General features: G+C 41.5%; 1 protein-coding gene across 4 annotated transcripts in view; it reads left to right on the top strand.

Moving 5' to 3' along the window:
- Positions 1-26,723, top strand: part of AGK (acylglycerol kinase) — a 118,060-nt gene that overhangs the window by 2,364 nt on the left and 88,973 nt on the right. For all 4 annotated transcript variants that reach the window (XM_036994574.2, XM_036994577.2, XM_036994575.2 and 1 more), the window contains exon 2: positions 465-582. In XM_036994574.2, coding sequence (XP_036850469.1) covers positions 482-582 — 101 coding nt within the window. In that variant the 5' untranslated portion in view covers positions 465-481. The remainder of the gene's footprint in view (positions 1-464; positions 583-26,723) is intronic.

The following is a 26,723-nucleotide window of genomic DNA, read 5'->3' as shown; positions in this document are numbered from 1 at the left end:
AGTTTTCTGTGCATGTTGTCTGCTTACTGAGTATCTAGCATTTTCTTCTACTTTGTATAAGCCCTTTACAGTACTAATTTGTTTTTGAGTCCTTTGTATATAATGGATAGACAAATCCTCTTCAACAGTGGTATCAGGACTGTAAGAAGAAAGAAAAAACGGAAAGCCTGGGGTTCCCTTCCTCCCTTTCTGCCCTTCCCCCTTCCTTCTAATACAGTGAAGTGAAAGAAGTCAGAGAAGGGAAAAATAGTTTAGGTGGAAAGAAGTGAAGAAAGAAAGAAAGAAAAAGAAAGGTAGGCAAGTGGGTGAGAAGGTGAAGCTGATGGAACTAGAGTGGAGAAGATGGAAAGAGGTTGGAGAAGCATTGGGAAGGAAAACTGGATGAACAGAGAAGGCAGAATCTTGGGGATGCTACTTGATTACCTTGGGTAGTTATATTTTTCTTTTCTGCCTCTACAACTTAGCAAATCCCTAGAAGAAGATGACTGTGTTCTTTAAAACACTTCGAAATCATTGGAAGAAAACTACAGCTGGGATCTGCCTGCTGACCTGGGGAGGCCACTGGCTCTATGGAAAACACTGGTAAGTATCTGACAGCCCCACCCCACCCCGTCTTCACCTCCAGGGACAAAATACTCCAAAAGGCTTTGGGTTAAAATCTTGTTCAGCTGTGCTTGTCTCGATAATACATCGTGGTTTAAAAGAAAAATAAATGTTAAAACCACAAAGACAAGGCTTCTTGCAACCAGTTCTGGAAAATCATTAACTGTACAGAGCTATTAACACTCAGATTTCAGTGGATATAGATTATAGCAGAGGGATGGGAAGGTGAAGAAGTTGAGGCCCAGCCTGGAGAAAGAAAGGTCGTCTCCCAAGTTAATGAAGACAGGGATTGGACTCAGGGTTTCCTGGGGCTTCTATTCTTTCAGCTTCCTGCTGTGGCCTCCTGGCCCTTACTGAGGAGGCTTCCTTCAGCGCCTGTGACTTTCCATAGCCCTTTCGCCTTGATTGGTTTAAAGGAGAGGAAGACTTTCAAATCTTTTGTTTGAATAAGGAATTCAAGAGTCCTGGGTTTATTAGCCTTGGGGCATAAAGGGGGTAGGAAGGTGCCAGAGCTCATTTTCTGCTTTAACATGGTAATGAGATTTAAATGAAAGGAGTTTGTATGTAAAAATTATACAGATTATTAAGAGAACCAATCAGTCTTTTGGGGATTAGGAGCTACATCTTAAGTATATAGTAACACTCTGAAATCCGTGTGTCTTATGTGACTGCTTGATTAAACAGAAAACAGCCTTTGTAACGGAAGCGTCCACCCTGGGAAGGAGATTCGTACTGATAATGTTTGTGAACCATGCTCAGTTCACCACTGTCAGAGATCATTTATGATGCAACGTGGTGTCTAGTGTTTTGCAGCTGTAGGTGGGAGGGAGTGTTTCCCCCTTTTCTTTCTAAGTATTCGCAAGGCAAAGCACTTGAATTCCATTAGGGGTCATATAAAGAACAGACCTAAGAAGCTTTAAATTTATAGTATGTAAAAAATGAAAGGGTGATGGGAAGGTTTTAACCAATGCAATATGAAGATGTAATGTTTGCCTTTTCTAACTGCATTTGAGCTCTCAAGGGAAAGGCTCCTTAGGCCTTCTGCCATGGGATTTCCTTTGCAGGAGCACCCAGTCCAGGCATGGCTAGGTCAACTGGGGAGAACCCCCATTCACAGAGGATTACTGCCACATCTACTATTAGGTGAAGATTTGAAGAAGTAACTGTCCCCCTGTTCAGGATATTTGTAAGGTGCTGTGATAATTTCTTGCCAGTGTAGTCTTGAGACTTTAAGAAGGTCTATTAAGCCTCCAGCACCTTGAAGGCTGAACTTCTGAACTGGATTTGAAACAACCAGAAGTGTGGTAGGAACCTGGAGGCCTCATTTTGCTCTGACATTCCACCCTTGACATTCAGGGTTGCTGCTTAAAGTGCAAACCCCTATTGTACTGCTACTCGTCCTTTTCTCAGACTTTTATCATGCATACTTTAGTACTAATAGTCTTTTTTAAAAAATTGTGGTAAAAACACATAAAATTTACCATCTTGACCATTTTTAAGTTTACAGTCAGTAGTGTTAAGTATATTCACACTGTTGTGCATAAGATCCTAAAATGTTTTCATCTTGTGAAACTGAAACTCTATACCCACTAAGCACAACTCCTGTTTTCCTTCTTCCCCCAGCTCCTGGCTGGCAACCACTATTCTACTTTATGTTTCTGTAAGTTTGAAGTACATTATGAACCTTGGAAAAGTGGAATCATATGGTATTTGTCTTTTGTGACTAGCTTATTTCACTTAGCATAATGTCCCCAAGGTTCATTCATGTTGTACCCTAAGGCAGGATTTCCTTCTTCCTTAAGATGGAATAATATCCCATCGTATGTATATGGTACCCTTTCTATCCATTGACTTGTTGATGTGCATGTGGGTTGCTTCCGCCTCTTGGCTATTGTGAAGAATGCTCCTGCAGTGAGCGTGGGTGTGCAGATATGTCTTTGAGATCCTGTTTTCAGTTCTTTTTTGTATATGCCCAGAAGTGGGATTGCTGGGTCATGTGGCATTTCTATTTTTACTTTATTGAGGAACCTCCTTACTATTTTCCATAGTGCCTACACCATTTTACATTCCTACCCACTGCACAAGGGTTCCAATTTCCTCACATCCTCACCAACACTTGCAACTTTCTGGGTTTTTTTTCTTCTTGATAGTGTTCATCCTAATGGGTGAATTGTGGCATCTTTGGTTTTGATTTGCAGTTCTCTTAGTGATTAGTAATGCTGAGCATCTTTCCATATGGTTGGTGGCCATTTTGTTTATCTTCTTTGGAGAAATGTTTGTTCAATTCCTTTGACCATTTTTAAAAATCAGGCTATTTGGTTTTTTGTTGTTGTTGTTGAATTGTAGTTCTTTAACCCCTTATGAGATACATGATTAGCAAGTATTTTCTCCCATTCTGTAGGTTTCCTTTTCACTCTTTTGTGTTTTTCAGTGCACTGAAGTTTTTAAGTTTGATGTAATCCCATTTGTCTATCTTTGCTCTTGTTGTCTATGTCCAATGTCATGAAACTTTTCCCCTATGTCTTCCTCTAGTAGTTTTATATTTTTAGGTCTTATATTTAGGCCTTTAATCCATTTTGAGTACTTTCCCCATTGTGTGGTCTTTGTGACTTTGTTGAACATCACTTAATAATATATACAAGAATATTTCTGGGCTCTCTTTTCATTGGTATATATGTCTGTCCAGATGCCACACTGTTTTAATTACTGTAGCTTTGTAAAATGTTTTGAAACAGGGAAGTATGAGGCTTCCAACTTCGTGCTTCTTTTTCAAGATTCTTTGGCTACTTAGGGTCCCTTGAAATTCCATCTAAATTTTAGAATTTTTTTTCCTGCAAAAAATGCCACTGAAATTTTCAATCTGTAGCTCACTTTGGATAGTATGGACATTTTAACAATATTAAGTCTGATCCATGACCTTGGAATATCTTTCCATTTATTTGTGCCTTCTTCCTTTAAATTATGTTTTGTAGTTTTTAGTGTACAAGTCTTTCACTTCCGTGGTTAAATTTATTCCTAAATATGTTGTTCTTTTTGATACTATTATAAGTGCAATTATTTCCTTAATTTGAATTTTGGATTGTTCATTATTAGTGTATAAAAACACAACTGATTTTTGTATGCTGACTTTCTATTCTGCAACTTTACTGAATTTGTTTATTAGTTCAAACAGCTTCTTTTGTCTGTGTAATCTTTAGGATTTTTCACATGTAAGATCATGTCATCCACAAACAGATAATTTTACTTTTTCCTTTTCTAATTTGGATACATTTTATTTCTTTTTCTTGCCCAGTTGCTCTGGCTAGGTCTTCTAATACTATGTTGAATAGAAGTGGCAAGAGGGGCATCCTTGCCCTGTTCCTAATCTATGAGAAAAAGCTTTCAGTCTTTCACTGTTGCATATGATGTCAACTGTGGGCTTTTCATATATGGCCTTTATTATGTTGAGGTAGTTTCCTTCTATTCTCTTTTTAAAAATCTGTATACCCTTAACTTGTACACATACAACCCTCACATTCTTTATCCTAATCTAGTTTTTACCCTGAGAAAGTCTTACCTGCAGCTCTTTGGAATAGAAACTGTCCTGACCCTTAAAAGGGTTGTGAGGTGAGGTTGGCATTCTTCTATCTCCTCAGTACCTGTTTTAAACCATTAGCCTTCCATCTTCTTATACAAATCATTTCTCCTTTGAAGCTCATACTGTCTGGCTGTATCGTAAAATGTAACCTTCCAGCTTTCTGAGATCTCATATTAGGCTTAGGCTTTGGTGCCTGGCTTACTAATGTCCTTTTCCCTGGAAGTCTCTTTATCTTCCTGAATGCCCTGAGTGTTGATGTGGATGGCCCTTCTATCACCCTGTCCTTTATTTCCCTGACTTCATCCATTCCTGAGACTTCACTTCTATTCCGCCCTCTTTCAAGACCAACCACTCTCATTGATTGAATACTAAACCTTATCATCACTTGCCCCTGTTCCACTTCTGAAATATGGAACTTCTATCTCCAAGTCTCTCATTTCAGCCTTCTTTTTTCCAGTTTGCCTCCACATGCCTATTTTTTTTTCAATTATTTCAAGTTTGAAATTTTTTTTTTTTTGAGAGAGCATCTCTCATATTTATTGATCAAATGGTTGTTAACAACAATAAAATTCTGTATAGGGGAGTCAATGCTCAATCCACAATCATTAATCCACCCCAAGCCTAATTCTCGTCAGTCTCCAATCTTCTGAAGCATAACGAACAAGTTCTTACATGAACAAATTCTTACATAGTGAATAAGTTCTTCCATGGTGAACAGTACAAGGGCAGTCATCACAAAAACTTTTGGTTTTGATCACTCATTATGAACTATAAACAATCAGGTCAAATATGAATATTTGTTTGATTTTTATACTTGATTTATATGTGAGTCCCACATTTCTCCCTTTATTATTATTGTTATTATTTTTTTAAATAAAATGCTGAAGTGGTAGGTAGATGCAAGATAAAGGTAGAAAACATAGTTTAGTGCTGTAAGAGGGCAAATGTAGATGATCAGGTCTGTGCCTATAGACTAAGTATTAATCCAGGCTAGACAAGGGCAACAAAACATCCATGGATGCAGAAGATTTCTCTCAAAACAGGGGTGGTGAGGTTCTCAGCCTCACCTCTGTTGATCCCCAATTTCTCACCTGATGGCCCCCCTGCAACTGTGCCTGTCTTAGGTTGTTCCTCCCTTGAGGAATCTTACCCGTCTCTGGCTAACCAGTCATCTTCCAGGGCCATACAGGGAAATGTAAAGTTGGTAAGTGAGAGAGAAGCCATATTGTTTGAAAAGGTTAGCTTTTTACTTCTTTGCAGATTTATGCCCTGTGGCTTCTATGCCCAGCATTTGTCTTGAGGTATCTTTACCACTTGGAGGAATTATGATACTCAGTGAATTCGATATGAGGCATGAATTCTATTTAAGGGTTGTAATTAGGAAGGAAGAAGAAAAGCTATAGAGGTAGCAGATGGAAGAAAACATGGGAAGATTGATTATTTCTTTGACATATCTTCTTGTAGAGTAACTTAAGCATGTATAGGTTTTAAAGTACTAATTAAATTGCACACACACATTAACATAATAGGAATACAGTTACATAACCAAAGCAGATCTATAATTACCAGCCATCTCCAGTGAAGCCAAGAAAACCAGTTAGGCACCCTAGGCATTTGTGAAAATTTGTCTATGATATAATGGATATTGTCCAACTGTACATGAACAGTCTGAGAGAAATCAGACAAATTAAAACAACCCATTCCTGGGAACTGTTCACATCCCATATGTTCTTTTAACAGTAGATCATCTGTAGTTGTAAGATTTTGGAGCTCTACAACTTGCACTTCTCCTAATTCTTGGTTGAGTTCCAACAGTATAGATCCAATCAAATTTGTTGTTTTACTGTATGCACAGGCCAGCTTAGATATCTCCTTCTTCATTCCAATGGCAAGTCCAGAAACCAGTGGGATGAATGCAGCTACAACTGCAGCATCGCCTGGATCTTTGTTGAGGTTTTTTGATGATCATCTTCTGGTATGACTCTTCCAGAGAGTGCTGATGTTGGAAGTTCTTCTTCATATCGTATCTTAGTTCATTTTCTGGGTAGCCAAATTAGGCTTTGTTCGTCTGTATAAACACAAACAGACCCTATGCCCACACTTTGATATGCCCTTTATACCATTGTGTAGAACGCATTGGAGGTTACCACACAGGAACTGCTCTTTTTTTTTTTTAAGAGAAAGGAATATTATCAGAAAAGTATACCTCCATAGCTGATCATCTGACACCCTTTAAGTTTTGAGAGATCAAAATTAAGGATATTTAAAGCATGCATTAATCGTTGATTAGTTAGTTTTATCCTGTCAGGGAGTAATCCCCCTTCTCTTCCTTTCCTTTTTTTTTTTTTTTTGTTATCTTTAATCTACACTTACATGATGAATATTATGTTTACTAGGCTCTCCCCTATACCAGGTCCCCTCTATAAACCCCTTTACAGTCACTGTCCATCAGCATAGCAAAATGTTGTAGAATCACTACTTGTCTTCTCTGTGTTGTATGGCCCTCCCCTTTCTCCCCCCCCCATGCATGCTAATCTTAATACCCCTCTTCTTCTTCCCTTCCCTTATCCCTCCCCCCCCACCCACCCCCCCCAGTTCCTTTCCCTTTGGTACCTGTTAGTCCATTCTTGGGTTCTGTGATTCCGCTGCTGTTTTGTTCCTTCAGTTTTTCCTTTGTTCTTATACTCCACAGATGAGTGAAATCATTTGGTATTTCTCTTTCTCTGCTTGGCTTATTTCACTGAGCATAATACCCTCCAGGTCCATCCATGTTGCTGCAAATGGTAGGATTTGCCCTCTTCTTATGGCTGTGTAGTATTGCATTGTGTATATGTACCACATCTTCTTTATCCATTCATCTACCGATGCACATTTAGGTTGCTTCCAATTCTTGGCTATTGTAAATAGTGCTGCGAGAAACATAGGGGTGCATCTGTCTTTCTCAAACTTGATTGCTGCATACTTAGGGTAAATTCCTAGGAGTGGAATTCCTGGGTCAAATGGTAAGTCTGTTTTAAGCATTTTGATGAACCTCCATACTGCTTTCCACAATGGTTGAACTAATTTACATTCCCACCAGCAGTGTAGGAGGGTTCCTCTTTCTCCACAGCCTCGCCAACATTTGTTGTTGTTTATCTTTTGGATGGTAGCCATCCTTACTGGTGTGAGGTGATACCTCATTGTAGTTTTAATTTGCATTTCTCTGATAATTAGTGATGTGGAGCATCTTTTCATGTATCTGTTGGCCATCTGTATTTCTTTTTTGGAGAACTGTCTGTTCAGTTCCTCTGCCCATTTTTTAATTGGATTATTTGTTATTTGTTTGTTGAGGTGGGTGAGCTCTTTATATATTTTGGATGTCAAGCCTTTATCGGATCTGTCATTTACAAATATATTCTCCCATACTATAGGGTTCCTTTTTGTTCTATTGATGGTGTCTTTTGCTGTACAGAAACTTTTCAGCTTAATATAGTCCCACTTGCTCATTTTTGCTGTTGTTTTCCTTGCCCAGGGAGATATGTTCAAGAAGAGGTCACTCATGTTTATGTCTAAGAGGTTTTTGCCTATGTTTTTTCCATGAGTTTAATGGTTTCATGACTTACATTCAGGTCTTTGATCCATTTTGAATTTACTTTTGTGTATGGGGTTAGACAATGGTCCAGTTTCATTCTCCTTCATGTAGCTGTTCAGTTTTGCCAGCACCATCTGTTGAAGAGACTGTCATTTCGCCATTGTATGTCCATGGCTCCTTTATCAAATATTAATTGACCATATATGTTTGGGTTAATGTCTGGAGTCCCTGTTCTGTTCCACTGGTCTGTGGCTCTGTTCTTGTGCCAGTACCAAATTGTCTTGATTACTATGGTTTTATAGTAGAGCTTGAAGTTGGGGAGTGAGATCCCCCCTACTTTATTCTTCTTTTTCAGGATTGCTTTGTCTATTCGGGGTCTTTGGTGTTTCCATATGAATTTTTGAATTATTTGTTCCAGTTCATTGAAGAATGTTGCTGGTAATTTGATAGGGATTGCATCAAATCTGTATATTGCTTTGGGCAGGATGGCCATTTTGACGATATTGATTCTTCCTAGCCACGAGCATGGGATGTGTTTCCATTTGTTAGTGTCCCCTTTAATTTCTCTTAAGAGTGACTTGTAGTTTTCATACTATAGGTCATTCACTTCTTTGGTTAGATTTATTCCTAGGTATTTTATTCTTTTTGATGCAATTGTGAATGGAATTATTTTCCTGATTTCTCTGTCTATTGGTTCATTGTTAGTGTATAGGAAAGCTACAGATTTCTGTGTGTTAATTTTGTATCCTGCAACTTTGCTGTATTCCAATATCAGTTCTAGTAGTTTTGGGGTGGAGTCTTTAGGGTTTTTTATGTACAATATCATGTCATCTGCAAATAGTGACAGTTTAACTTCTTCTTTACCAGTCTGGATTCCTTGTATTTCTTTGTTTTGTCTGATTGCTGTGGCTAGGACCTCCAGTACTATGTTAAATAGCAGTGAGGAGAGTGGGCATCCCTGTCTGGTTCCCGATCTCAGAGGAAATGCTTTCAGCTTCTCGCTGTTCAGTATAATGCTGGCTGTGGGTTTATCGTATATGGCCTTTATTATGTTGAGGTACTTGCCCTCTATTCCCATTTTGCTGAGAGTTTTTATCACGAATGGATGTTGAATTTTGTCAAATGCTTTTTCAGCATCTATGGAGATGATCATTTGGTTTTGTCTTTCTTTTTGTTGTTGTGGTGGATGATGTTGATGGATTTTCGATTGTTGTACCATCCTTGCATCCCTGGGATGAATCCCACTTGGTCATGGTGTATGATCCTTTTGATATACTTTTGAATTTGGTTGTGCACTCGCCACAACAAAACAACAACAACAACAACAACAACAACAACAAAAAGATGGCCGCTTGCTTTTCTTTTGTCCTCCGGCGCCAGCCCCCGGTACCCGCTCACCGTTCTTGCTGCCCTGTTTCCCTAGTATCCAGGGCACCGCGCATGCACTGTGTCTGCACTCTGGTCCAGATGGCTGGGGCTGGCTCCCTCTCCCTCCCGCTCAGACCTCTCTCCTCCTGCCGGGAGCTGGGGGGAGGGGCGCTCGGGACCTGCCAGGCCGGGGTTTGTATCTTACACCCTTTGTGAGGCGCTGGGTTCTTGCAGGTGTTGATGTGGTCTGGATGTTGTCCTGTGTCCTCTGGTCTTTATTCTTGGAAGAGTTGTCTTTGTTATATTTTCATAGATATATGTGGTTTTGGGAGGAGATTTCCGCTGCTCTACTCACACTGCCATCCTGGCTCCGCTCCACGTGCCTATTTTTAAGTGTTATTAAGACCTCCTGGGCCCTTGGACCCTCTAATCTTCCCCAAATCTATCACTATTCCCTGCTCTCTTCACTTTTCTCCTATTCTAAATTCCTTCATCTAGCACATCACACAGTCCTCAATTCCATTTTTCACATGCCTCCCTGGCCTTTTCAGTCTCTCATTCTAGCCCCTTTTCACAGGTAAACTTTTTGATTAGGTTCTTTGTGTTTCCCTCCCTCCTCCTCAGGCTGCCTCCTATCTAGTCTTCTCTAGAATTATTCTCACCAGTTCTATTCCTCATTTTTTTGGCTGCTCAGCTTTAGACAGAGTTGACCCTCCCTGAAACACTTTTTCCTTAGCATCCTATTCTTCCTCCTATATGTCTGACTGTTCCTTCTTCTCATCTCTTATGCCTCCCCTACCTATGCATTAGAACAGTAGTTCTCTAGGACTCTGCCCTAGGCCCTCTTCTTACTCTACAATGGCATCATTTTCAGTTGTTTATAGATAAATGCCAGATTTATAGTCCATAAAGGCCTCTTCTGAGCTCCAGATTTATATAGGCATTCAGCTGCTTACTCAGTGTGCCTGCTTGGATGCTTCACAGGTACCTCAAGCTCAGCAGACTAAAGATAAAGGTAGGAGCTTTCCCATCAAATCTGTTCCTTCTTCATGATGGGCACCATTTTCCATCCAATTTCCCAAACTAGAAATTTGAACATCGTCCTCCATTAGTCCTTCTTCCTTATTTCCCACATTCAGGTTATACAGTGTAAGTGGTTTTACTTCTTCTAGATCTCTTAATGTGTTTGATTTCTTTTGTCTGGCCTCATTGTCACACCATACTACTGTCATCTCCTGCCTGGATTCTCATTAAATGCCTCATAACTGTTCTCCTTGCATCTATTCTTGTCTGTTTCTAATCTGTTTTGCACACGATTGCCAAAGGAATCTTTTAAAAATGCAGATTGCTATTGCTTTTAGACTCAATTCTAAAATTCTTAGCAGCTCTATATGACATGGCTGCATGTGTGCACATCTCTATCTTTGCCACTACACTAGTGCATAGAACTTTCAGGCTACTTCAGAGGAAGTGCACCTTCCTCAGAGCTCATTATGTTTCAGAGTTTCTTAGAGAGCCTTTACATGTTGTTTCTTTTAGAAACACTCTTCCTTTTTCTTCTTCTTCAGTCAACTATTTCTCCAGGTCTCAAATATTATTTCTTCCCTGCCCCCTGCACTCACATTTATGTTCTTTCTTTCTGTTTCATTGGATGAGATTGCCATTCTCCTGCATGAGACCATCCCCTCCAACCTTGATCCATCTCCCATTCTTTCTCTCTCCCATTTTTTATCCTTTTCCTCTCCCTTATCTTTAAGCTCATCCTTCTTTCTTCTTTCTCTTTATTTATCAAACTCTTCTTGGCTTAAATGTGTCATCTCAACCATGTATTCCCATTTATTTACTACCCTGTCTCTCCTGTTTATAATGTTCTTGAATGTATACCTCACATTGTAGTCTCTATTTCCACTTTAAAATAAGCTTACTGAAATTTGGTTTCTATCCCAGGTGATTGAACCTGTTCTTAACAAAGTCATTAATAGCCTCTTAGTTGTTAAATTAAATACTTTTCAGTCCCTATCTGCCACATTTGATTCTCTTTGATCATATCCTTTTTAGTTCCCTTTAGGGTGTCTTCTTGCTCTCTTTATCCCTTTAATGTCAGTCCTTTCTCATCCTACCCAATTCTTAGGTGATCATAACCACACTAGTGTTTTCAGGTAAGATAGGATTTTGGAGTCATAAAATGTTTCTGGTCCATATCTTCTTGTGAATTCTGTGTGAATAGTGGTCCTGAAATTGTGCAATGCAGTCAGCCATCAGAATATTCTTTCTAAAAGGGAACTCAGATCACTTCACTCTTCTGCTGACAACCTGTGAATGTCTCTGCAATGCCTAGAGGACAAAGACCTGATTCTTTAGCACAAAAGGCCCATCAGGACTCTGTCTTTCCTTCCTCTCCAGTCTTTTCTGATCCCTTCTAACCCTCCATAACCCACTAACTCAACCTCAATGTCCCAGCAGTCCTTAAAGGAAGGTCTGTTTCCTGTTATCCCTCTACGCTTCGATGAGTTCTTCCCTTCACTTGTACTCTTGTTCATTTAGCCAATCACTGAACGTGTCACAAAACTATTTTAAGTAATGGAGCCTTATCAGGATAAGAGACAGAAAAACAGCTCGTATTGAATAACTTCTCCATACCTGGCGTTGGGCTAGTTGTTTCCATGTGTATGGTCTCATTTAATCCTCCAAATCACCCTGTGGAGAAGGCAATATATTTCCATATCATAGATAAAGAAGTAGATAATGTTATTTCCATATTGTAGATAAATTTTCATAGATAATTTATCTCAGGGTCAGAGAAATCAGTAACTTGTCTGAGGTCAGATGGCTACTTCTTGGTGAAATTGGGATTTGGAGCCTGTTAATCCTACTCTAAACCCATGTACTTTCTTTGCTGGTAACAACTTTGGAGAGCAGTGCTTACTTCAGTGTATAAATTCTGCTGGATTTATTAATGACATTACCTTTTAAATGCCTTTCATCTAACTTTATACAACTGTTCTGTTATGTTCCTCTTGTATTCTTTAACTGCTCAGATGGATAAAACTCATTTATTGAATAGAACATACTTCTCAGCATTTGGTGTAAATTAGTGGTGAAACCCGTATGCATTGCCCAGGGACCAAGATACACGTTTCACACCTCCTCAGTGCCCTCAGTTGTTCTCTCTCCTCTCAGTTCTGCGTGTCTTTGTTTGGCTCCATTTCTAACTGGGTCTCCCTTTTCCTTAGTGTTCTTTCCCGCTCTGCCTTTTACTTTTTTTCCCTCCATTTTTAAACCTCTTTTTGTAATATATAGATGAGTATATTTTTCCTATATTCTATGAACATTTTCAAATAAATGGTGAATTTGAAAGAATTTTACAATAAACACCTGCCTGTCTATTCCTTGGACTCTAGATTTTACTGCTGTTTGTTGTTTTTTTTCCATCATATACCTATCCATTTGTCCCACCCTGTCTCAGTCTTACTTTTTGATGCATTTCAAATTGGTGGACATCATTGTACTTCTACCTTAATACTTGAACATGTGTATCAGTAATTAGAGTTCACTATTTGCTTATGGCATGTTTATTCCTTTGTTATAAAATTATATGCAATGAAATACACAAATCTTAAGTACATTCACTGAGTTTTGTCAGATGCATATGTATACAGCTGTATAACGGAGAGTTCTAGTGAGTTCCAGAATGTTGTCATCATTCCAGATCTTTTTTCATGTCACTTCACTATCAATCCCAGCCCTCCACCTGCTGAGGCGACCATTGTTTTGATTTTTTTCCCCACCATCAATTCATTTTTTTTCAGTTCCAGAACTTTACATAAATGGAATTACACAATATATATTCTTTTTTGTAAGGCTTCTTTCTCTCAGCATAGTGGCTTTGGGATTTATAGTGTGTTTATCTAAAATACATTAATTTTTATTGTTGAATAGTATTCTAGAAGATAAGCAGATAATAATAATAATAATTATTTTATGCTTAAAGAGTTTTAAGTTCCATGATCTTGATTCCTAAAACTAGTGAACACAGTATTCTGTATTTCTCATTTTAAAAAGCAAAGAAATTGTTTTATTATATGTATTTGAATTTTTTTCCCTTTGAAAGTAAAATAGTATCTCCTATGTAAGAGTCACATGATAAAATAACTGCCTGCATTTTAATGTTGATTTTAAGATTTTTAATAATGACCACAGTTTATTAGAGTAAACTATGTTTGCTTTTAAGGAAACAAGTTTTTTTTCCAACAGACTTGGAAAAAATTACATGCATCAATTTATTTTTATCTCTGCCAGTTTTGGGGACTGCCTTTAGTTAGTTCTTTGACACAGGTATTACTTATTTGCAGATTATATTATATTGTGACTGTATTTATAACTTTTCTTCCCCACTGAGAATTCCATTCCCTTCTCCTAAGTTTCAAGGGAAAAAACCCGTGATATTTTTCCTTCTGCATAAGTTCCCCTATGACAGTTGCGGCAGTTGACAGGGGCAGCAGGGACCACTCTCAGGACACAGTAAGAACAATTGAAGTGGAGGAAATGACCCTGTTTGCTGAAGGTACGGAGAATTTAAGTATTGCTCATTCCTCTTCACCTGTTCTTCCAAGGCTTTCTGGGTTCCCTGGGGGAGATTTTGTTCTAGGGTGTTCCGTTCATCACGATAGTGGTTGCCGCAATAGGCTCTTACTTACTCCTTGCCCTTTTAGAGGCAGAGTCTGCTAACACGAAGTAACACAAGAAAGGAGGCAGTGTAGTAGAAAAGATGTCCCTGGAGTCAGACAGAACTGATACTCGGAGCCATGTGGCATTGGGGACTCAAAGCCTTGGGTTCACCTGTAAACGGGGTAGCAGCTGTACCACATCAGGGCGTTGATGGATCCAGTGAGATAACTGTAAAGCTCCCAGCATCACACCTGATAGATACAGGGTTCAACAAATGTTATTAACTATGAGGACATTGGATGTACTATGTACTCGGTACTTTGGGAGTTAAAACGAATTACTGCTGGTGACTGGGCAAGGAGTGATGTGAGAGACACCCAATGGGGAAGGGAGACAAGGATCTGCCAAACAATCTAAGAGCCCAGCATTTATTTATTTCATCTTCCATGTGTAAGAAGACAGCTTGGAAAGACTGATAGAACCTAGCCACCAAAGAGGCAGGACAGAAGCAGTGAAAACCAGCAGGCCATGTCTGAACGGTTGTCCACCTGACCTGAGCTCTGATTGTCCTTTCATTGCTGGGGATCCTGTCCTTGCTCACCCTGCCTCGCCCTCATCTCAGGCCCCTTTCCCTGTGGTTTTGGCTGGTCAGCCTTGGCACAGCTTTTCACCTGAGCCCCATGGTGCAGCAGTCAGCGGCAGCCGTGCTCTGGCTTGGTTCTGGCTCCTCGTTCTCAGTGTAGGCCTTCGGTGCAGGGCTTCTGGCACCGATTCTGCCACCCACCTTGGCCTGTGACCCAGGACAGCTTCCTGTTTATTTCTGTGGAGCATCTAGCCCCTCAGCAAAAAGTCCTGGTACCTTCTTGGAGATTTTTAAGTCCCATAACCCCTATAAATCCCTCAACATGAAACTGGAATGCAAATATGACTCTGTAGTGATGGTCCAGGGCTGTGTGTCCCTAGGTTTTTATTAATATCAGAGTTTTTTTCCTTCAAACATAGGACCAGTAATCTTGATTACTGTACATTGCCTTCATAAGCATTGATGGGAGCTCACCTTTCAAGTTCTGTGATCAAAACAATTGTTTAGAAGAGGTAAAAACGAATGGTTTTAAGCTGGCTTGAGGAGTGTATTTGGAGTCATTCAGTTTTATTGAGAACTTAATAATAATAATGGTAATCTCTAGCCATTAGTGCCTGCCATATGCCAGAGATGATTCGAAGCACTTTACATTTATTAACTCATTTTATCTTCCTAACAACTTTATGAGATGGTTATTAATGTCATCTAAGGGTGAGATTAATAGCCCTATACAGATGAAGAAACTGAGGGGTAGCAAGATTAAGTAATTTGCCCTCAGCCACACAGCTAGTAAGTGTTGGAGCCATGGTTCAAAACCAGGTTGTCCTCGTCCTAACCACTCCGAATGGCTCCAGTAGCACGAGAGAGAGGAAGAACTCCAAGCTGATAGATGCCATAACGCAGTGCTTCAGATCTGGGCTTCCAAGCTGCTTGGGTCTGAGTTTCAGCCTTGCCCATGTCACTGGCTAGATGTGTGACTTTGGGCAAATTATTCAAGCTTGTTAGACTTTGCTGGTATTCATCCATGTAATATCTCACAATGTTGTGATACTTGAATGAGGTAATCACAGCTCCTGGCACATATTAAAAAGAACAGCTACTTTTTATAAATATAAGGCACTGTGCTATATTGTGTTTAAGTGGTACAACATAAATGTTAGGGGTTCCTAAGGAAAAAAAAAAGGGATTAAAATTTTTTTATTATGGAAATTTTAAACCTAAAAATTTGAATAGTGAATGAATCCCCAGTGTAATGTGTCATCACCCAGCTTCAACAAATATCAACATTTGACTAATCTCATTTCAATTTTCTCCTCTCCTTCTTTGGGAGGGAATATTTTAAGGCAAATCTGAGATGTTATATCTCATATCATTTTACCCATAAGTACTTCAGTACCTTATTTTTAATGAGTCAAGACTGAAAAAAAAAAAAACGCAATACCATTGTCATGAACCTAACAGAATTCAAAATCTTTTATGTCATCTAACGTTCAGTCAGTGTTTATATTTCACCCAGTGTCCCCGAAGTCTGTTTTATGGTTTTGTTCAAATCAATATCAAAGCAAGTTTTACACATTACATTTGGTATCTATCTCTTAAGCCTTATAGACTATAGCTGTCTCCTCCTTTTACAGTATTAGAGTATTTTATAGCCTTCTATGTTTGTCCTGTGGAATTTTCCATACTCTAGATTTGGCTGATAACTTACACTGTTGAGTGCCGTTCAGAGCCATACTGGAGCCAGAGGCCAAAGAAAAATCAATAATACTGATTCTGTCTTTACTTAGAAACTGTGATATTGTATTCATCATGAGTCTTTGCCATTCATGTTGATTTTTAGAATACTGTCTTAAAATATGTATCTCCATTGCTCTGTTTTTTGGCACTCCTTTAAATTTTATACCTGAGACAGATGCCTCCCTCCCCTCATTCTGGTCTCAGCCAGGAGTTATTTAATGTGTTCCTCCATCTCTCTCTCCTGTCTTGTAGCCTGGTGATTAGATCCTGATTCTAGAGCTTTGCTATTGAAACTGTGGGCCATGGTTCACAGCACAGGCTACTTCTGGGATCTTACTAGAAATGTGGAATCTCAGGCCCAGACCGGCTGAGCAAGAATCTGCATTTTAACCAGATCCATGGGAGGATAGATTTGTGTGCACACCAAAGTTTGAAGAGCACTGCTCTGGAGGCATAATTAGATTGAGGTTTATTTTTTTTCAGCAAGAATCCTTCATAGGTGTGTTGCGGATTTCTTACCATATGCACATTAGGAAATACATGGTATCTGGCTGTCCTGCTCTTGGAAATACTAAGATTGATCAGTGGATTCAGATGTTAACAGCCTCATCTACCCATTAGAAAGTTAAGCAGGATGACTTCTGAGAGTTCACTGGAGCAACATGGTTAAGAGGAGGAGTAACCATAGGGCTTTGAAGGTCAACCTTACACCTTGCAGCTATGGGACCTAGATAAAGAGCTTCCCCTCTGTGCCTCAGTTCTCTGTCTGTAAACTGGAGGTCACGGTAGGACCCATCTGATTGGGTTGTTGGGCAGATTGTCTTAGAATAGGGCCTGGCACAAAGAAAGCTCTGCACCAGAAATAGTGCTTCCTTTCCTTTATGACTTCTTTACCGGAGAACACATTGAAACAAGTTGTCGCTGAGTTGGGCTCTGCAGGGTGAGTGAGACAGTGTTCTAGGTGACATTAACAACTTAGCATCAGCAGAAAATGGAAGTGCATGTGGATTTTTGAAGATTGGCAAAGAATTTGACCATAGAGTCAGTTTTTCAGTAGAAGGGGGAAAGCCAGTGTATGGCAGGCTGTCTGCAGGCAGTTCATAGTATTTGGGGAGCATGAAGGGAGACGCCATGAAGATGTTTAAGAAGAGAAAGTCATGAACAAAGTGGCACTCAGGAAGGTGTAGTCTGGCCCCCCTGTGCAAGAGACATGGGAGGGAGCAAAGCATGGAGGCTGAGAGGGCATTGCAGTGGTTTACATAGAAGGTAAGAAAGGCTGGGACCAGAGAGGTGGCATTTATAGTGGAAAAATGAATGGCAGAATGAGGTGGTGGTGGTGTGAATGTAATACCTGAGCACTGGTACCATGGGCAGGTGGACTTCTGCTTGGTTTAGGTTTCACCCCTTAATCGCCATGTGACCTTTATCAAGGCACTTAGTCTACTCAGCCTCCGCACCTCATTTTCCTTATCGGCATAATGGGGATAATGAGATCTGTTTGTCTATTACTTGTAAGGAATAAATGGATGGTGCCTGGTACTGTGCCTGGCTTACAGTTACGCCTTGATAGATGCTAGCTGTTATTATTACCAGATATGTGGGTTGGGGTTTGGTTGAAGGAGAAGGTAAGAGAAATCTTTTCTTTTGGCATCAAGACCAGGATAACTGGTGATGCAGAAAGGGGAAAGTGGCTGGGGAGGGTGGTTTAAGGAGGAGGTATTGTATTCCCTTTGAGATATGTTGACTTTGAGAGCCTGACAGGATAGCCAAGGGGAGATGTGCTAGATTCCAGGGTAAATTATGCATGAGCCACACTTGACTGGACCAGTAGTTTTTCTTCTGATGCTGATTATGGCTTCAGTGAAGTCCTGGGCTTTGGTTTTCAGTGTCTTGGGGGTTTCTGACAAAGCAGATGTTTCACCTTGAAACCAGCTGAGATTAGCCTCTGAGCTTGCAGTCAGTGGTCCAGGGCCTGGCCGGTTCAGCAACTGGGGAGGGTTAGCGAGGGCTTTGCCCATCATGGCTTTTCTCATTTCAGATTTTGTTGCATTTTTAAGAAAACAGTTTATTTTGCTTTTTAGGCATTTCAAGGTTCATCTCTCAATCTCTGTCTCTGTCTTTGTGCATAAGCTGATGCTGACATTTGGAGTATTAATAGGTGCTATTTAAAGAAGCTCATTTATGGGCAATTAAATAACATGCCTGTAAGCCCATATTTGATAGGGAAGACAGGATCTCTTGTTTTTTAAGTGCAATGAAGTTTAATTATATTCCCTTTCCATTTAAGTCTTCTGTCATATTATTTATGAAACAGATTTCTTCTCTTTTACAAAACCTAAGTAATTTTGCCTCCTCCCCATATGTTTATAAGGATGGGGGACTGAGATGGAAAGCAGGAGATATATTTAAGTTATGTTTTGTTTTATTGAATTTATGTTATTTTTAGGGAAATCAGTGGTTTCAGCTGCTGTAAGCACTGCAGAGCTGATAATTGTAGCTGATGCTAAGATGAACCCCTCTCCAGGTAGCAACTCACTATCTTGCCAATGGCCTTCAGCCCAAGCAAGTGCATTATGGATTCAGTGTGACGTTCTTGGGGAACGTTCTTGGGGTAAAAGGATTTATTACCCAGCTTGTTCTCCTGGCGCTAGGTCGAGCACTAGAATTACGTCTGCATCCAGCAGTCTGCAGGTCTGTAATCCTCCTTTGTCTGCCTCCACCCAGAGCACAGGGCAGAGCTTCTTATATGGTGACTCAGTCAATAATAGCTTATTGCCTAGGGTGTGGAAGCAGAAGCCTAGCAGCAGGCCAGTTGAATAATCAAATAGTTTAGGGTCAGGTGAGGATCCTCGTCATAGAAACTTCAGTTTTCCCCACACTCCACCCCTCCGGGATTCTCGCCTCACAATCTACGCACTCAGTCTTCCACGATGGTCCCTGTGTGAGAAAGCTGGAGCATTGTAGCCAGATTCAACAACAGCATTGGAGGATTAACAGCAACATACAGATAATAACGAAAATTATGATACGACAAAATTTTGATACAGGTAACAAAAATTAAATTAATTCTTAAGCATGAGGTGGTTATTCTAGCTATGTTCAAAACCAGTTCTCCTCAAATGAGTTCATGACACACACTTAGTAGTGGTATGGATAGGGGGTTCATGCACCCCAGCGAGTAGCAGTTTTTTGCTCGGGCATATGCCCAATCCACAAAGACTTTATTAAGAGTGATAAGACACATGTTTTAATGACACCAACACAGACAAATCTTGTCCATCAGGTAGGATGCATGCACAAGAGTGGTCCTGTGATAGGACTGTGGCAGGAAGGGGGTCCTGTCCAGGTCTAGTATACCATACCCTTACCCCTCTCCCTGTGGGGGTTACGGAGGGGTCTATATATGGTGCTACTGGAGGCTCATGCACTGGCCACAATGATAGAAAAAACTCCCCAGTAAGATGCTCCTACCTTCTGGCCATTTAGTATATACTACTGTGATCTTTGGGGGCCACTCTGCTGTTACTCCAGTAATACTAGGAGGCTAGCTTTCAGGCCTTGTCTCCAAGGTGCCAGGAGGGCCAGCCATCATTGGTCCATATGCTGAAATGTCCAAGGCCACGTCCACTCAATGGAGTCTCCAGGGTTTAGTGTCATTGGTGCTGGCAGCAAGATATTATTTTGGTGGCCAAACTGCGGCTTCAACAATTCCTCCTTGATTTGTACTTGCAGTTGTGTAGGGGAGGCAGCAATATGTGTTAGCAGGTCTGTGGGGCTCAGGGCTCCCTTTCAGGGTTTCTCATTCAAACACCATAGCACTTTAGTGGACTGATCATTCCCGTAGACTATTGGTGTCTGACTTGAGTCCAGATTTCAACAAACCATTATACCTCTTTGTCATATTTGCTGTGGTAGGATTGTGTGGCATATGAAACTTCCATTTGATTTCTAACTGTTGGACCCATTCTTATAAGTGCATATCCAGTAAAGTGCTTGCCATGATCACTCTCTGTTACCTGTGGTTGGTCATAAGCTGCAAAGAGATGCTCTGGGCCTCTTTTGCCCATCTGTTGGTCTGCACGTATAGGAAAAGCAACCAGAATTCTAGTAGCTCTGTCCACACAAGTCATGGCATATTGGTACCCTTCTGACACAGACAGAGGCCCAATGTAGTCTATCTGCCACCTTATGAGGGGTATCAGCTCCTTAGCTGTTGTCCTGTGTTGCTGTGGAACTTGGTAAGTCCCTTTTAGAGCATATGACACACTTCTGCCAGGCTCTTTTGACTTCTTCAAAGATCAAAGGCAAGCCCCACTGATGGGCTACAGCCCACATTGTTTTTGCCCCACATGCAACAAATTATGTAACCATTGGGCCAGATCAGAGGCAGGCTTTCCTTCTAACCAGCATACCTGGGCCAATTCATCTGCTTCATCACTTCCTGGGGATGCCAGTGGCAAATGACCTGTCTCATGATATACTATAACTGTTTTAGTCTGACCACAGGTCTGTAAGTCTTGCCACAATTCTTGCCTTCAGAGGGGTTGCTGACCAACCATCCAGTTGGCATAGTACCATGTCAGTAGCCACAGGCAAGCCTCGGTAGATGAGTGTTGAAAACTATTAGGAAGGGCTCCAGGGTGATCACACGCCTTACTGCCCACAACTCTGCCCATTGACTGCTGCTCTTCCCCTCACCATCTTCTATCCATATTGTCTCAATCTTAGGATGAAAAGCTATGGCCCTCCATTTTGGGGGCGGCCTGCTGCTGGAGCCATCTGTGTACCACGCATCTTCAGGTATACAGGCTCTTCCCTCCCGATAAGGGCTCTGCTACTAATGGTTCTAAAGTAAATTCTTCCTGCCTTTCACTAATGTGTCACTGGCCCTAATAAGCATTGGAGTTCTTCCCTCAAGGGACTAGTAGAGAAAGCACTATGCTGCTATAGGTACGCACCCCACTTGGCCAATGTAGATGTCTGTGCCGACTACTCTGTGGCTTTTTGGTCCAGTCTCATACCTACCCTGCAATGGGATAGGTGGTTATTACCTTTATTGGGGCCATTCCAATGAGGGGTTCTGTAGACAGCAAGGCATGATACATGGCAGCCAGTTAAGGTGTACAGTACCTCTGATCTTTTCCAGCATTGTGACCAGAATCCAATAGGTTGGCAAGTTTGTTCAAGCCACTGCCAGAGACCCCAGCCATAACTGTCTTCAGTCACATGAACATCCAGCTCACAGGGCCTTGATGGGTCTATCACACTCAATGCCTGCATAGCCTTGACTGCCCATTTTGCTGTAGTAAAGGCAGATGCACATGTCTCATCCCAGTCCCACCTGACACCCTTTCAAACCAAATGGTATAAGGGCTTCAGAATCTGTGACAGGTGCAGATGAACACTCTCCAGTAGCCTAGAAGACCCAAAACCTCCTTTAACAATGCCACGGTTGTAGGGATAAGAAAGACCCAGACTTTATTACTTCTTCTGGTATAACTTTAGTCTTACCTAACCAGATGACCCCCAAGAATTTGACTGACAAACCAGGTCCATGAACCTTGGTGTTATTCAAAGCCCATCCTTTCTCCTGTAGATGTTGCAGCAGTCTAGTGCTGTGCTATACCTTCTAGATCTGCAAGAGAATCAGACATGAACATGATACCATCAACATAATGGTACAGCTGCACCACTGGTGGTTTCTCCCATGCTGCCAAGTCCGGTGCTACAGGTCCATGAAATATGATGGTGCTATGGAGGTACTCCTGTGGAAAGCAGTGAAAATCCATTGCCATCCTTCCCACAAGAAGGCAGGTTGTTCCTTACTTTCCTGCCCTATGTCAGTGGAAAAGAAGGCATTGTAAGATCTACAACATAATGGTATGTTCCTAGTTCTTGACTGAGGGTATCCATCAGGTCTGCAATAGAGGGGATGGCAGCATGCATAGAAGGTATGACTTCATTCAGTTCTCTGTAATCCACGGTCATATGCCAGGAGCCATTTGTTTTTTTTACTGGCCACCCTGGTGAATTGAAATGACTATGGGTGGGCTTTATAATACCCACCTTTTCCAGTTCCTGGAGGGTTTCTCCAATTTCTTTATGTCCTCCAGGCAATATTATTTGGTATTAGTCACCCACCAAGGCACAGGCAAAGCTATGGGTGGGCACTTAACATGTCCACTTAGAACTGCTTTCACCACACGTATCCTCAGCCTGAACTCACCTGCAGTGGTCTGCAGCCATAGGCCCTGCAGGATTTCAATCCCCAAAATATATTTGGAGATGGGAGAGATATACACAGTATATTCTTTTGGGACTAGACACTCCATTCCCAAAGGGATTTGGGCTTGTTTCACTCTGTTAGCCTTATCCCCGTATCCATCTATAATAGCGGGGGTCCCGAGAAACTGCTCACGGTTGCCATAAATCAGTGAACATTCAGCACCTGTGTCTACTAGAGCTGGGACGTATTGTATATTCACTGAGGACCAATGGATAGCTATTTCAATATGTGGCCCCCATGGTCCCTTAACGGAGGTACCTCAACCTTCCCCTCAATCAAACTGTGTCCCCCAGTCATCTTTCTATGTGTGTTAAGGCAAGGTTGGCTTACTCTCCAGCAGGAAGTCTTGCAAACACACAGGCCAGGCTTGTAGCTCTGTCTCTATCTCAGTGGCTGGAACTGCTGCTCTGGTTTCATTTGTTGCCACAGCTCCAATAAGATTCTATTTCACTTCCCATCTAATATTCTTCTGGCTGCTCCTGCCTGTATTAAATCAATCCATATCTAGGTCCTCATAACCTTCACAGGGCCCTTTCAATTCTTCCCCTAAGTAGCAGACCTTATTTCTTTCCATGCTGGCATTGCTTCAGCCTCTCCCAAGTCTGCTACTGTACAGGTAACCTCACTTATGGGTTGCCCTAGGTGAGGGGCAAGAATGGCCACTAAGGGCCCAAAGAGGAATGTGGGAGCCGTTTGAAGCAAATTTCTCATCCCTGCAGTAAAAGGCTCCTCATCTGGGCCATAATTCTCTGGACTATAGATGGCATTTTTCTTGTCTGTCTCCCATACTACCTGTTGGAGTATATGTCTGCCATCTAGCAGGGGAAGATGGTAAATCACTCTGATTAGGCCACACAGCACAAAGTGCAGCCATAAACCAATCAAGGAGGGAGTGATTTCCTGGGGTCTAATGTACATTTTGTAATTGCTATCTTCAGGCAGGATGAACTGTCAGGGAAACCAGCTTTCCCATCTCTGATCCAGACAGAACAATTCCATCCATCCCTGAATCCCAAAGATGCAGAAGCCAAGTTGATATTGACTCTGATGGCTTCTGCTGAAACTGGGAGCCAAATCCACCAGCTCAGCCTGACTATAGGGGTGGAGCATAGAGTGCTCCATGACCTGGGGAGGAGGCTGCACCTCTCCCAGAGGAACCCTCTGTTGCTGTGGCTTTATTTGCTTTACAACCACCGGATGTGCTTTCAATAGAGGAGGGGTCGTTGCCTCTGGCACCACCCCTTCATCCTTCCCCAGCTTCTCCATTTCCTGGCTGATGGCACCTTTCTCTCCACTCTCCCAAGTGCCTCCTCTGCCACACCCTGTACCTTTTCTACAGGGCCTCACAGCAATGCTAGCTCAGTCTTCAGCAGCTCTCTTACCTTCACTTCACTGCCTCACAGCTGGCGTTCTTGTGCCGCCTCTTCCTGTGCTTCCCTCGGGAGCACATCCTTCTCCTCCATGGCCTTTGCCTCCCTCAGAGCACCTGGCAGTGCTGCTGTCTCATTCTGAAGAATCCTCTACCTCCTTTATGGACCTCACAGCTCACATTCTTGCACTTCCTCTTCTTGTGCTTTTTGCAGGGGTCCATCCTTTTCCTCCATGGCCTTTACCTCTTCACAGTTCCTCACAGAAACAACATTTCATTTTTTAACTAATCTTACTTCCTCCACAGCACCTTGTAGCCAACGTTCTTGTGCTGCCTCCTCTATTATCAATGCCATTTCATTCTTCAGTGAATCCACAGCAGCTCACAGCTTGCATTCTCATGCTGCCATTTCTTATGTCTCTTTCAGGAGCATGTTCTTCTCATCTGTAGACTTTTTTAATACTGTGAGAAACAGCCAACCCACAGTTACGCCAGCTCACGGGTACTCTGTTTCTCAAAGGACCTCTTTATTATGCCAAGGGCCACCTCTACTGCCTCATGCATCACTTCCACCTGCCTCCATTCCTGGGTGGGGCTCAGCACTCCAGTAGGCAAGCCACCTCGGACCCCTTGGGGGAACACTCGAATGTCTTTTTCATTCATAGGGGCAGCTCATTGAAGCATTCCTCCCATAAGAGCAACCTGTTCTGTTCCTTGGTCAGCACTGAATCCTGCCAACATTCCCAATTGTCTTGCAAATAGGTTTCAGACCCAGGCAAGTTCACTATGGATTCAGTGAGACCGAGGAATAACAATGGAATGTCTGTGCAGTAAAAGGATTTATTACCCAGATTATTCTCCTGGCGATAGGTCAAGCACTAGAATTACATCTGCATCCAGTTGTCTGCAGGTCTATAATCCTCCTTTGCCTCCACCCAGAGCACTGGGCAGAGCTCTTTATGTAGTGACTCAGGCAGTAATGGCTTATTTATTGCCTATTGGTGTAGAAGCAGTAACTTAGCAGCAGACCAGTTACATCAACAAGTAGTTTAGGTTCAGGTGAGGATCCTGCCCGTAGGAACTTCAATCTTCCCCACACTCATATTTCAAACTTTTCATGTCATGGGGGAATAGCAGAAATGGTGACAATAGTAGCTACTAATTTATGAGTTACAGGTCAGAAGTTGTCCAGATCTGTCCTGTATCCTGGAGCCCAAGATAAATACACTTAATGCAGTGAACTATAGAGAACAATTTGTCTGGAAGGAGAGAGATAGGATGAGACTCTCTCCCTATGCTTTCTTCTTGAATACCATACTGTCTGTATAATCTGTTTTCTGTCTTCCTCTTATTAATGTAAATAGATGTGCATAACTTGTATATAATTGGTGCTCAGTATGTATTTTTTTTTGGTATCATTAATCTACAATTACATGAAGAACATTATGTTTACTACGCTCCCCCTTCTCCAAGTCCCCCCCACATACCCCTTCACAGTCACTGTTCATCAGTGTAGTAAGATGCTGTAAAATCACTACTTGTCTTCTCTGTGTTGCACAGCCCTCCCCGTGCCCCCCACACACTATACATGCTAATCGTAATGCCCCCTTTCTTTTTCCCTGCCCTTGTCTCTCCCTTCCCACCCATCCTCCCCAGTCCCTTTCCCTTTGGTAACTATTTGTCCATTCTTGGGTTCTGTGATTCTGCTGCTGTTTTGTTCCTTCAGTTTTTCCTTTGTTCTTATACTCCACATATGAGTGAAATCAGTTTGTACTTGTCCTTCTCCACTTGGCTTATTTCACTGAGCATAATACCCTCTAGCTCCATCCATGTTGTTGCAAATGGTAGGATCTGTTTTTTTCTTATGGCTGAGTAATATTCCATTGTGTATATGTACCACATCTTCTTTATCCATTCATCTACTGATGGACACTTAGGTCGCTCCCATATCCTGCCTACTGTAAATAGTGCAGCGATAAACATAGGGGTGCATCTGTCTTTTTCAAACTGGAGTGCTGCATTCTTAGAGTAATTTCCTAGAACTGGAATTCCTGGGTCAAATGGTATTTCTATTTTGAGCATTTTGAGGAACCTTCATACTGCTTTCCACAGTGGTTGAACTAATTTACATTCCCACCAGCAGTGTAGTGGGTTCCTCTTTCTCCACAACCTCGCCAACATTTGTTGTTGTTTGTCTTTTCGATGATGGCGATCCTTACTGGTGTGAGGTGATATCTCATTGTGGTTTTAATTTGCATTTCTCTGATGACAAGTGATGTGGAGCATCTTTTCATGTGTCTGTTGGCCATCTGAATTTCTTCTTTAGAGAACTGTCTTTTCAGCTCCTCTGCCCATTTTTTAATTGGATTATTTGCTTTTTGTTTGTTGAGGTGTGTGAGCTCTTTATATATTTTGGATGTCAGCCCTTTATTGGATCTGTCATTTATGAATATATTCTCCCATACTGTAGGATACCTTTTTGTTCTATTGATGGCGTCCTTTGCTGTACAGAAGCTTTTTAGCTTGATATAGTCCCACTTGTTCATTTTTGCTTTTGCTTCCCTTGCCCGGGGAGATATGTTCATGAAGAAGTCACTCATGTTTATGTCCATGAGATTTTTGCCTACGTTTTTTTCTAAGAGTTTTATGGTTTCATAACTTACATTCAGGTCTTTGATCCATTTCGAATTTACTTTCGTGTATGGGGATAGACAATGATCCAGTTTCATTCTCTTACATGTAGCTGTCCAGTTTTGCCAGCACCATCTGTTGAAGAGACTGTCATTTCCCCATTGTATGTCCATGGCTCCTTTATCATATATTAATTGGCCATATATGGTTGGGTTAATGTCTGGAGTCTCTATTCTGTTCCACTGGTCTGTGCTCTGTTCTTGTGCCAATACCAAATTGTCTTGATTACGTTGGCTTTGTAGTAGAGCTTGAAGTTGGGGAGCCAGATCC

The sequence above is a fragment of the Manis javanica genome, chromosome 6 (assembly GCF_040802235.1).
Source record: "Manis javanica isolate MJ-LG chromosome 6, MJ_LKY, whole genome shotgun sequence".
NCBI lineage: Eukaryota > Metazoa > Chordata > Mammalia > Pholidota > Manidae > Manis > Manis javanica.
Note: the sequence above shows the minus strand (reverse complement) of the source record. Positions and strands in the feature narration are given on the sequence as shown.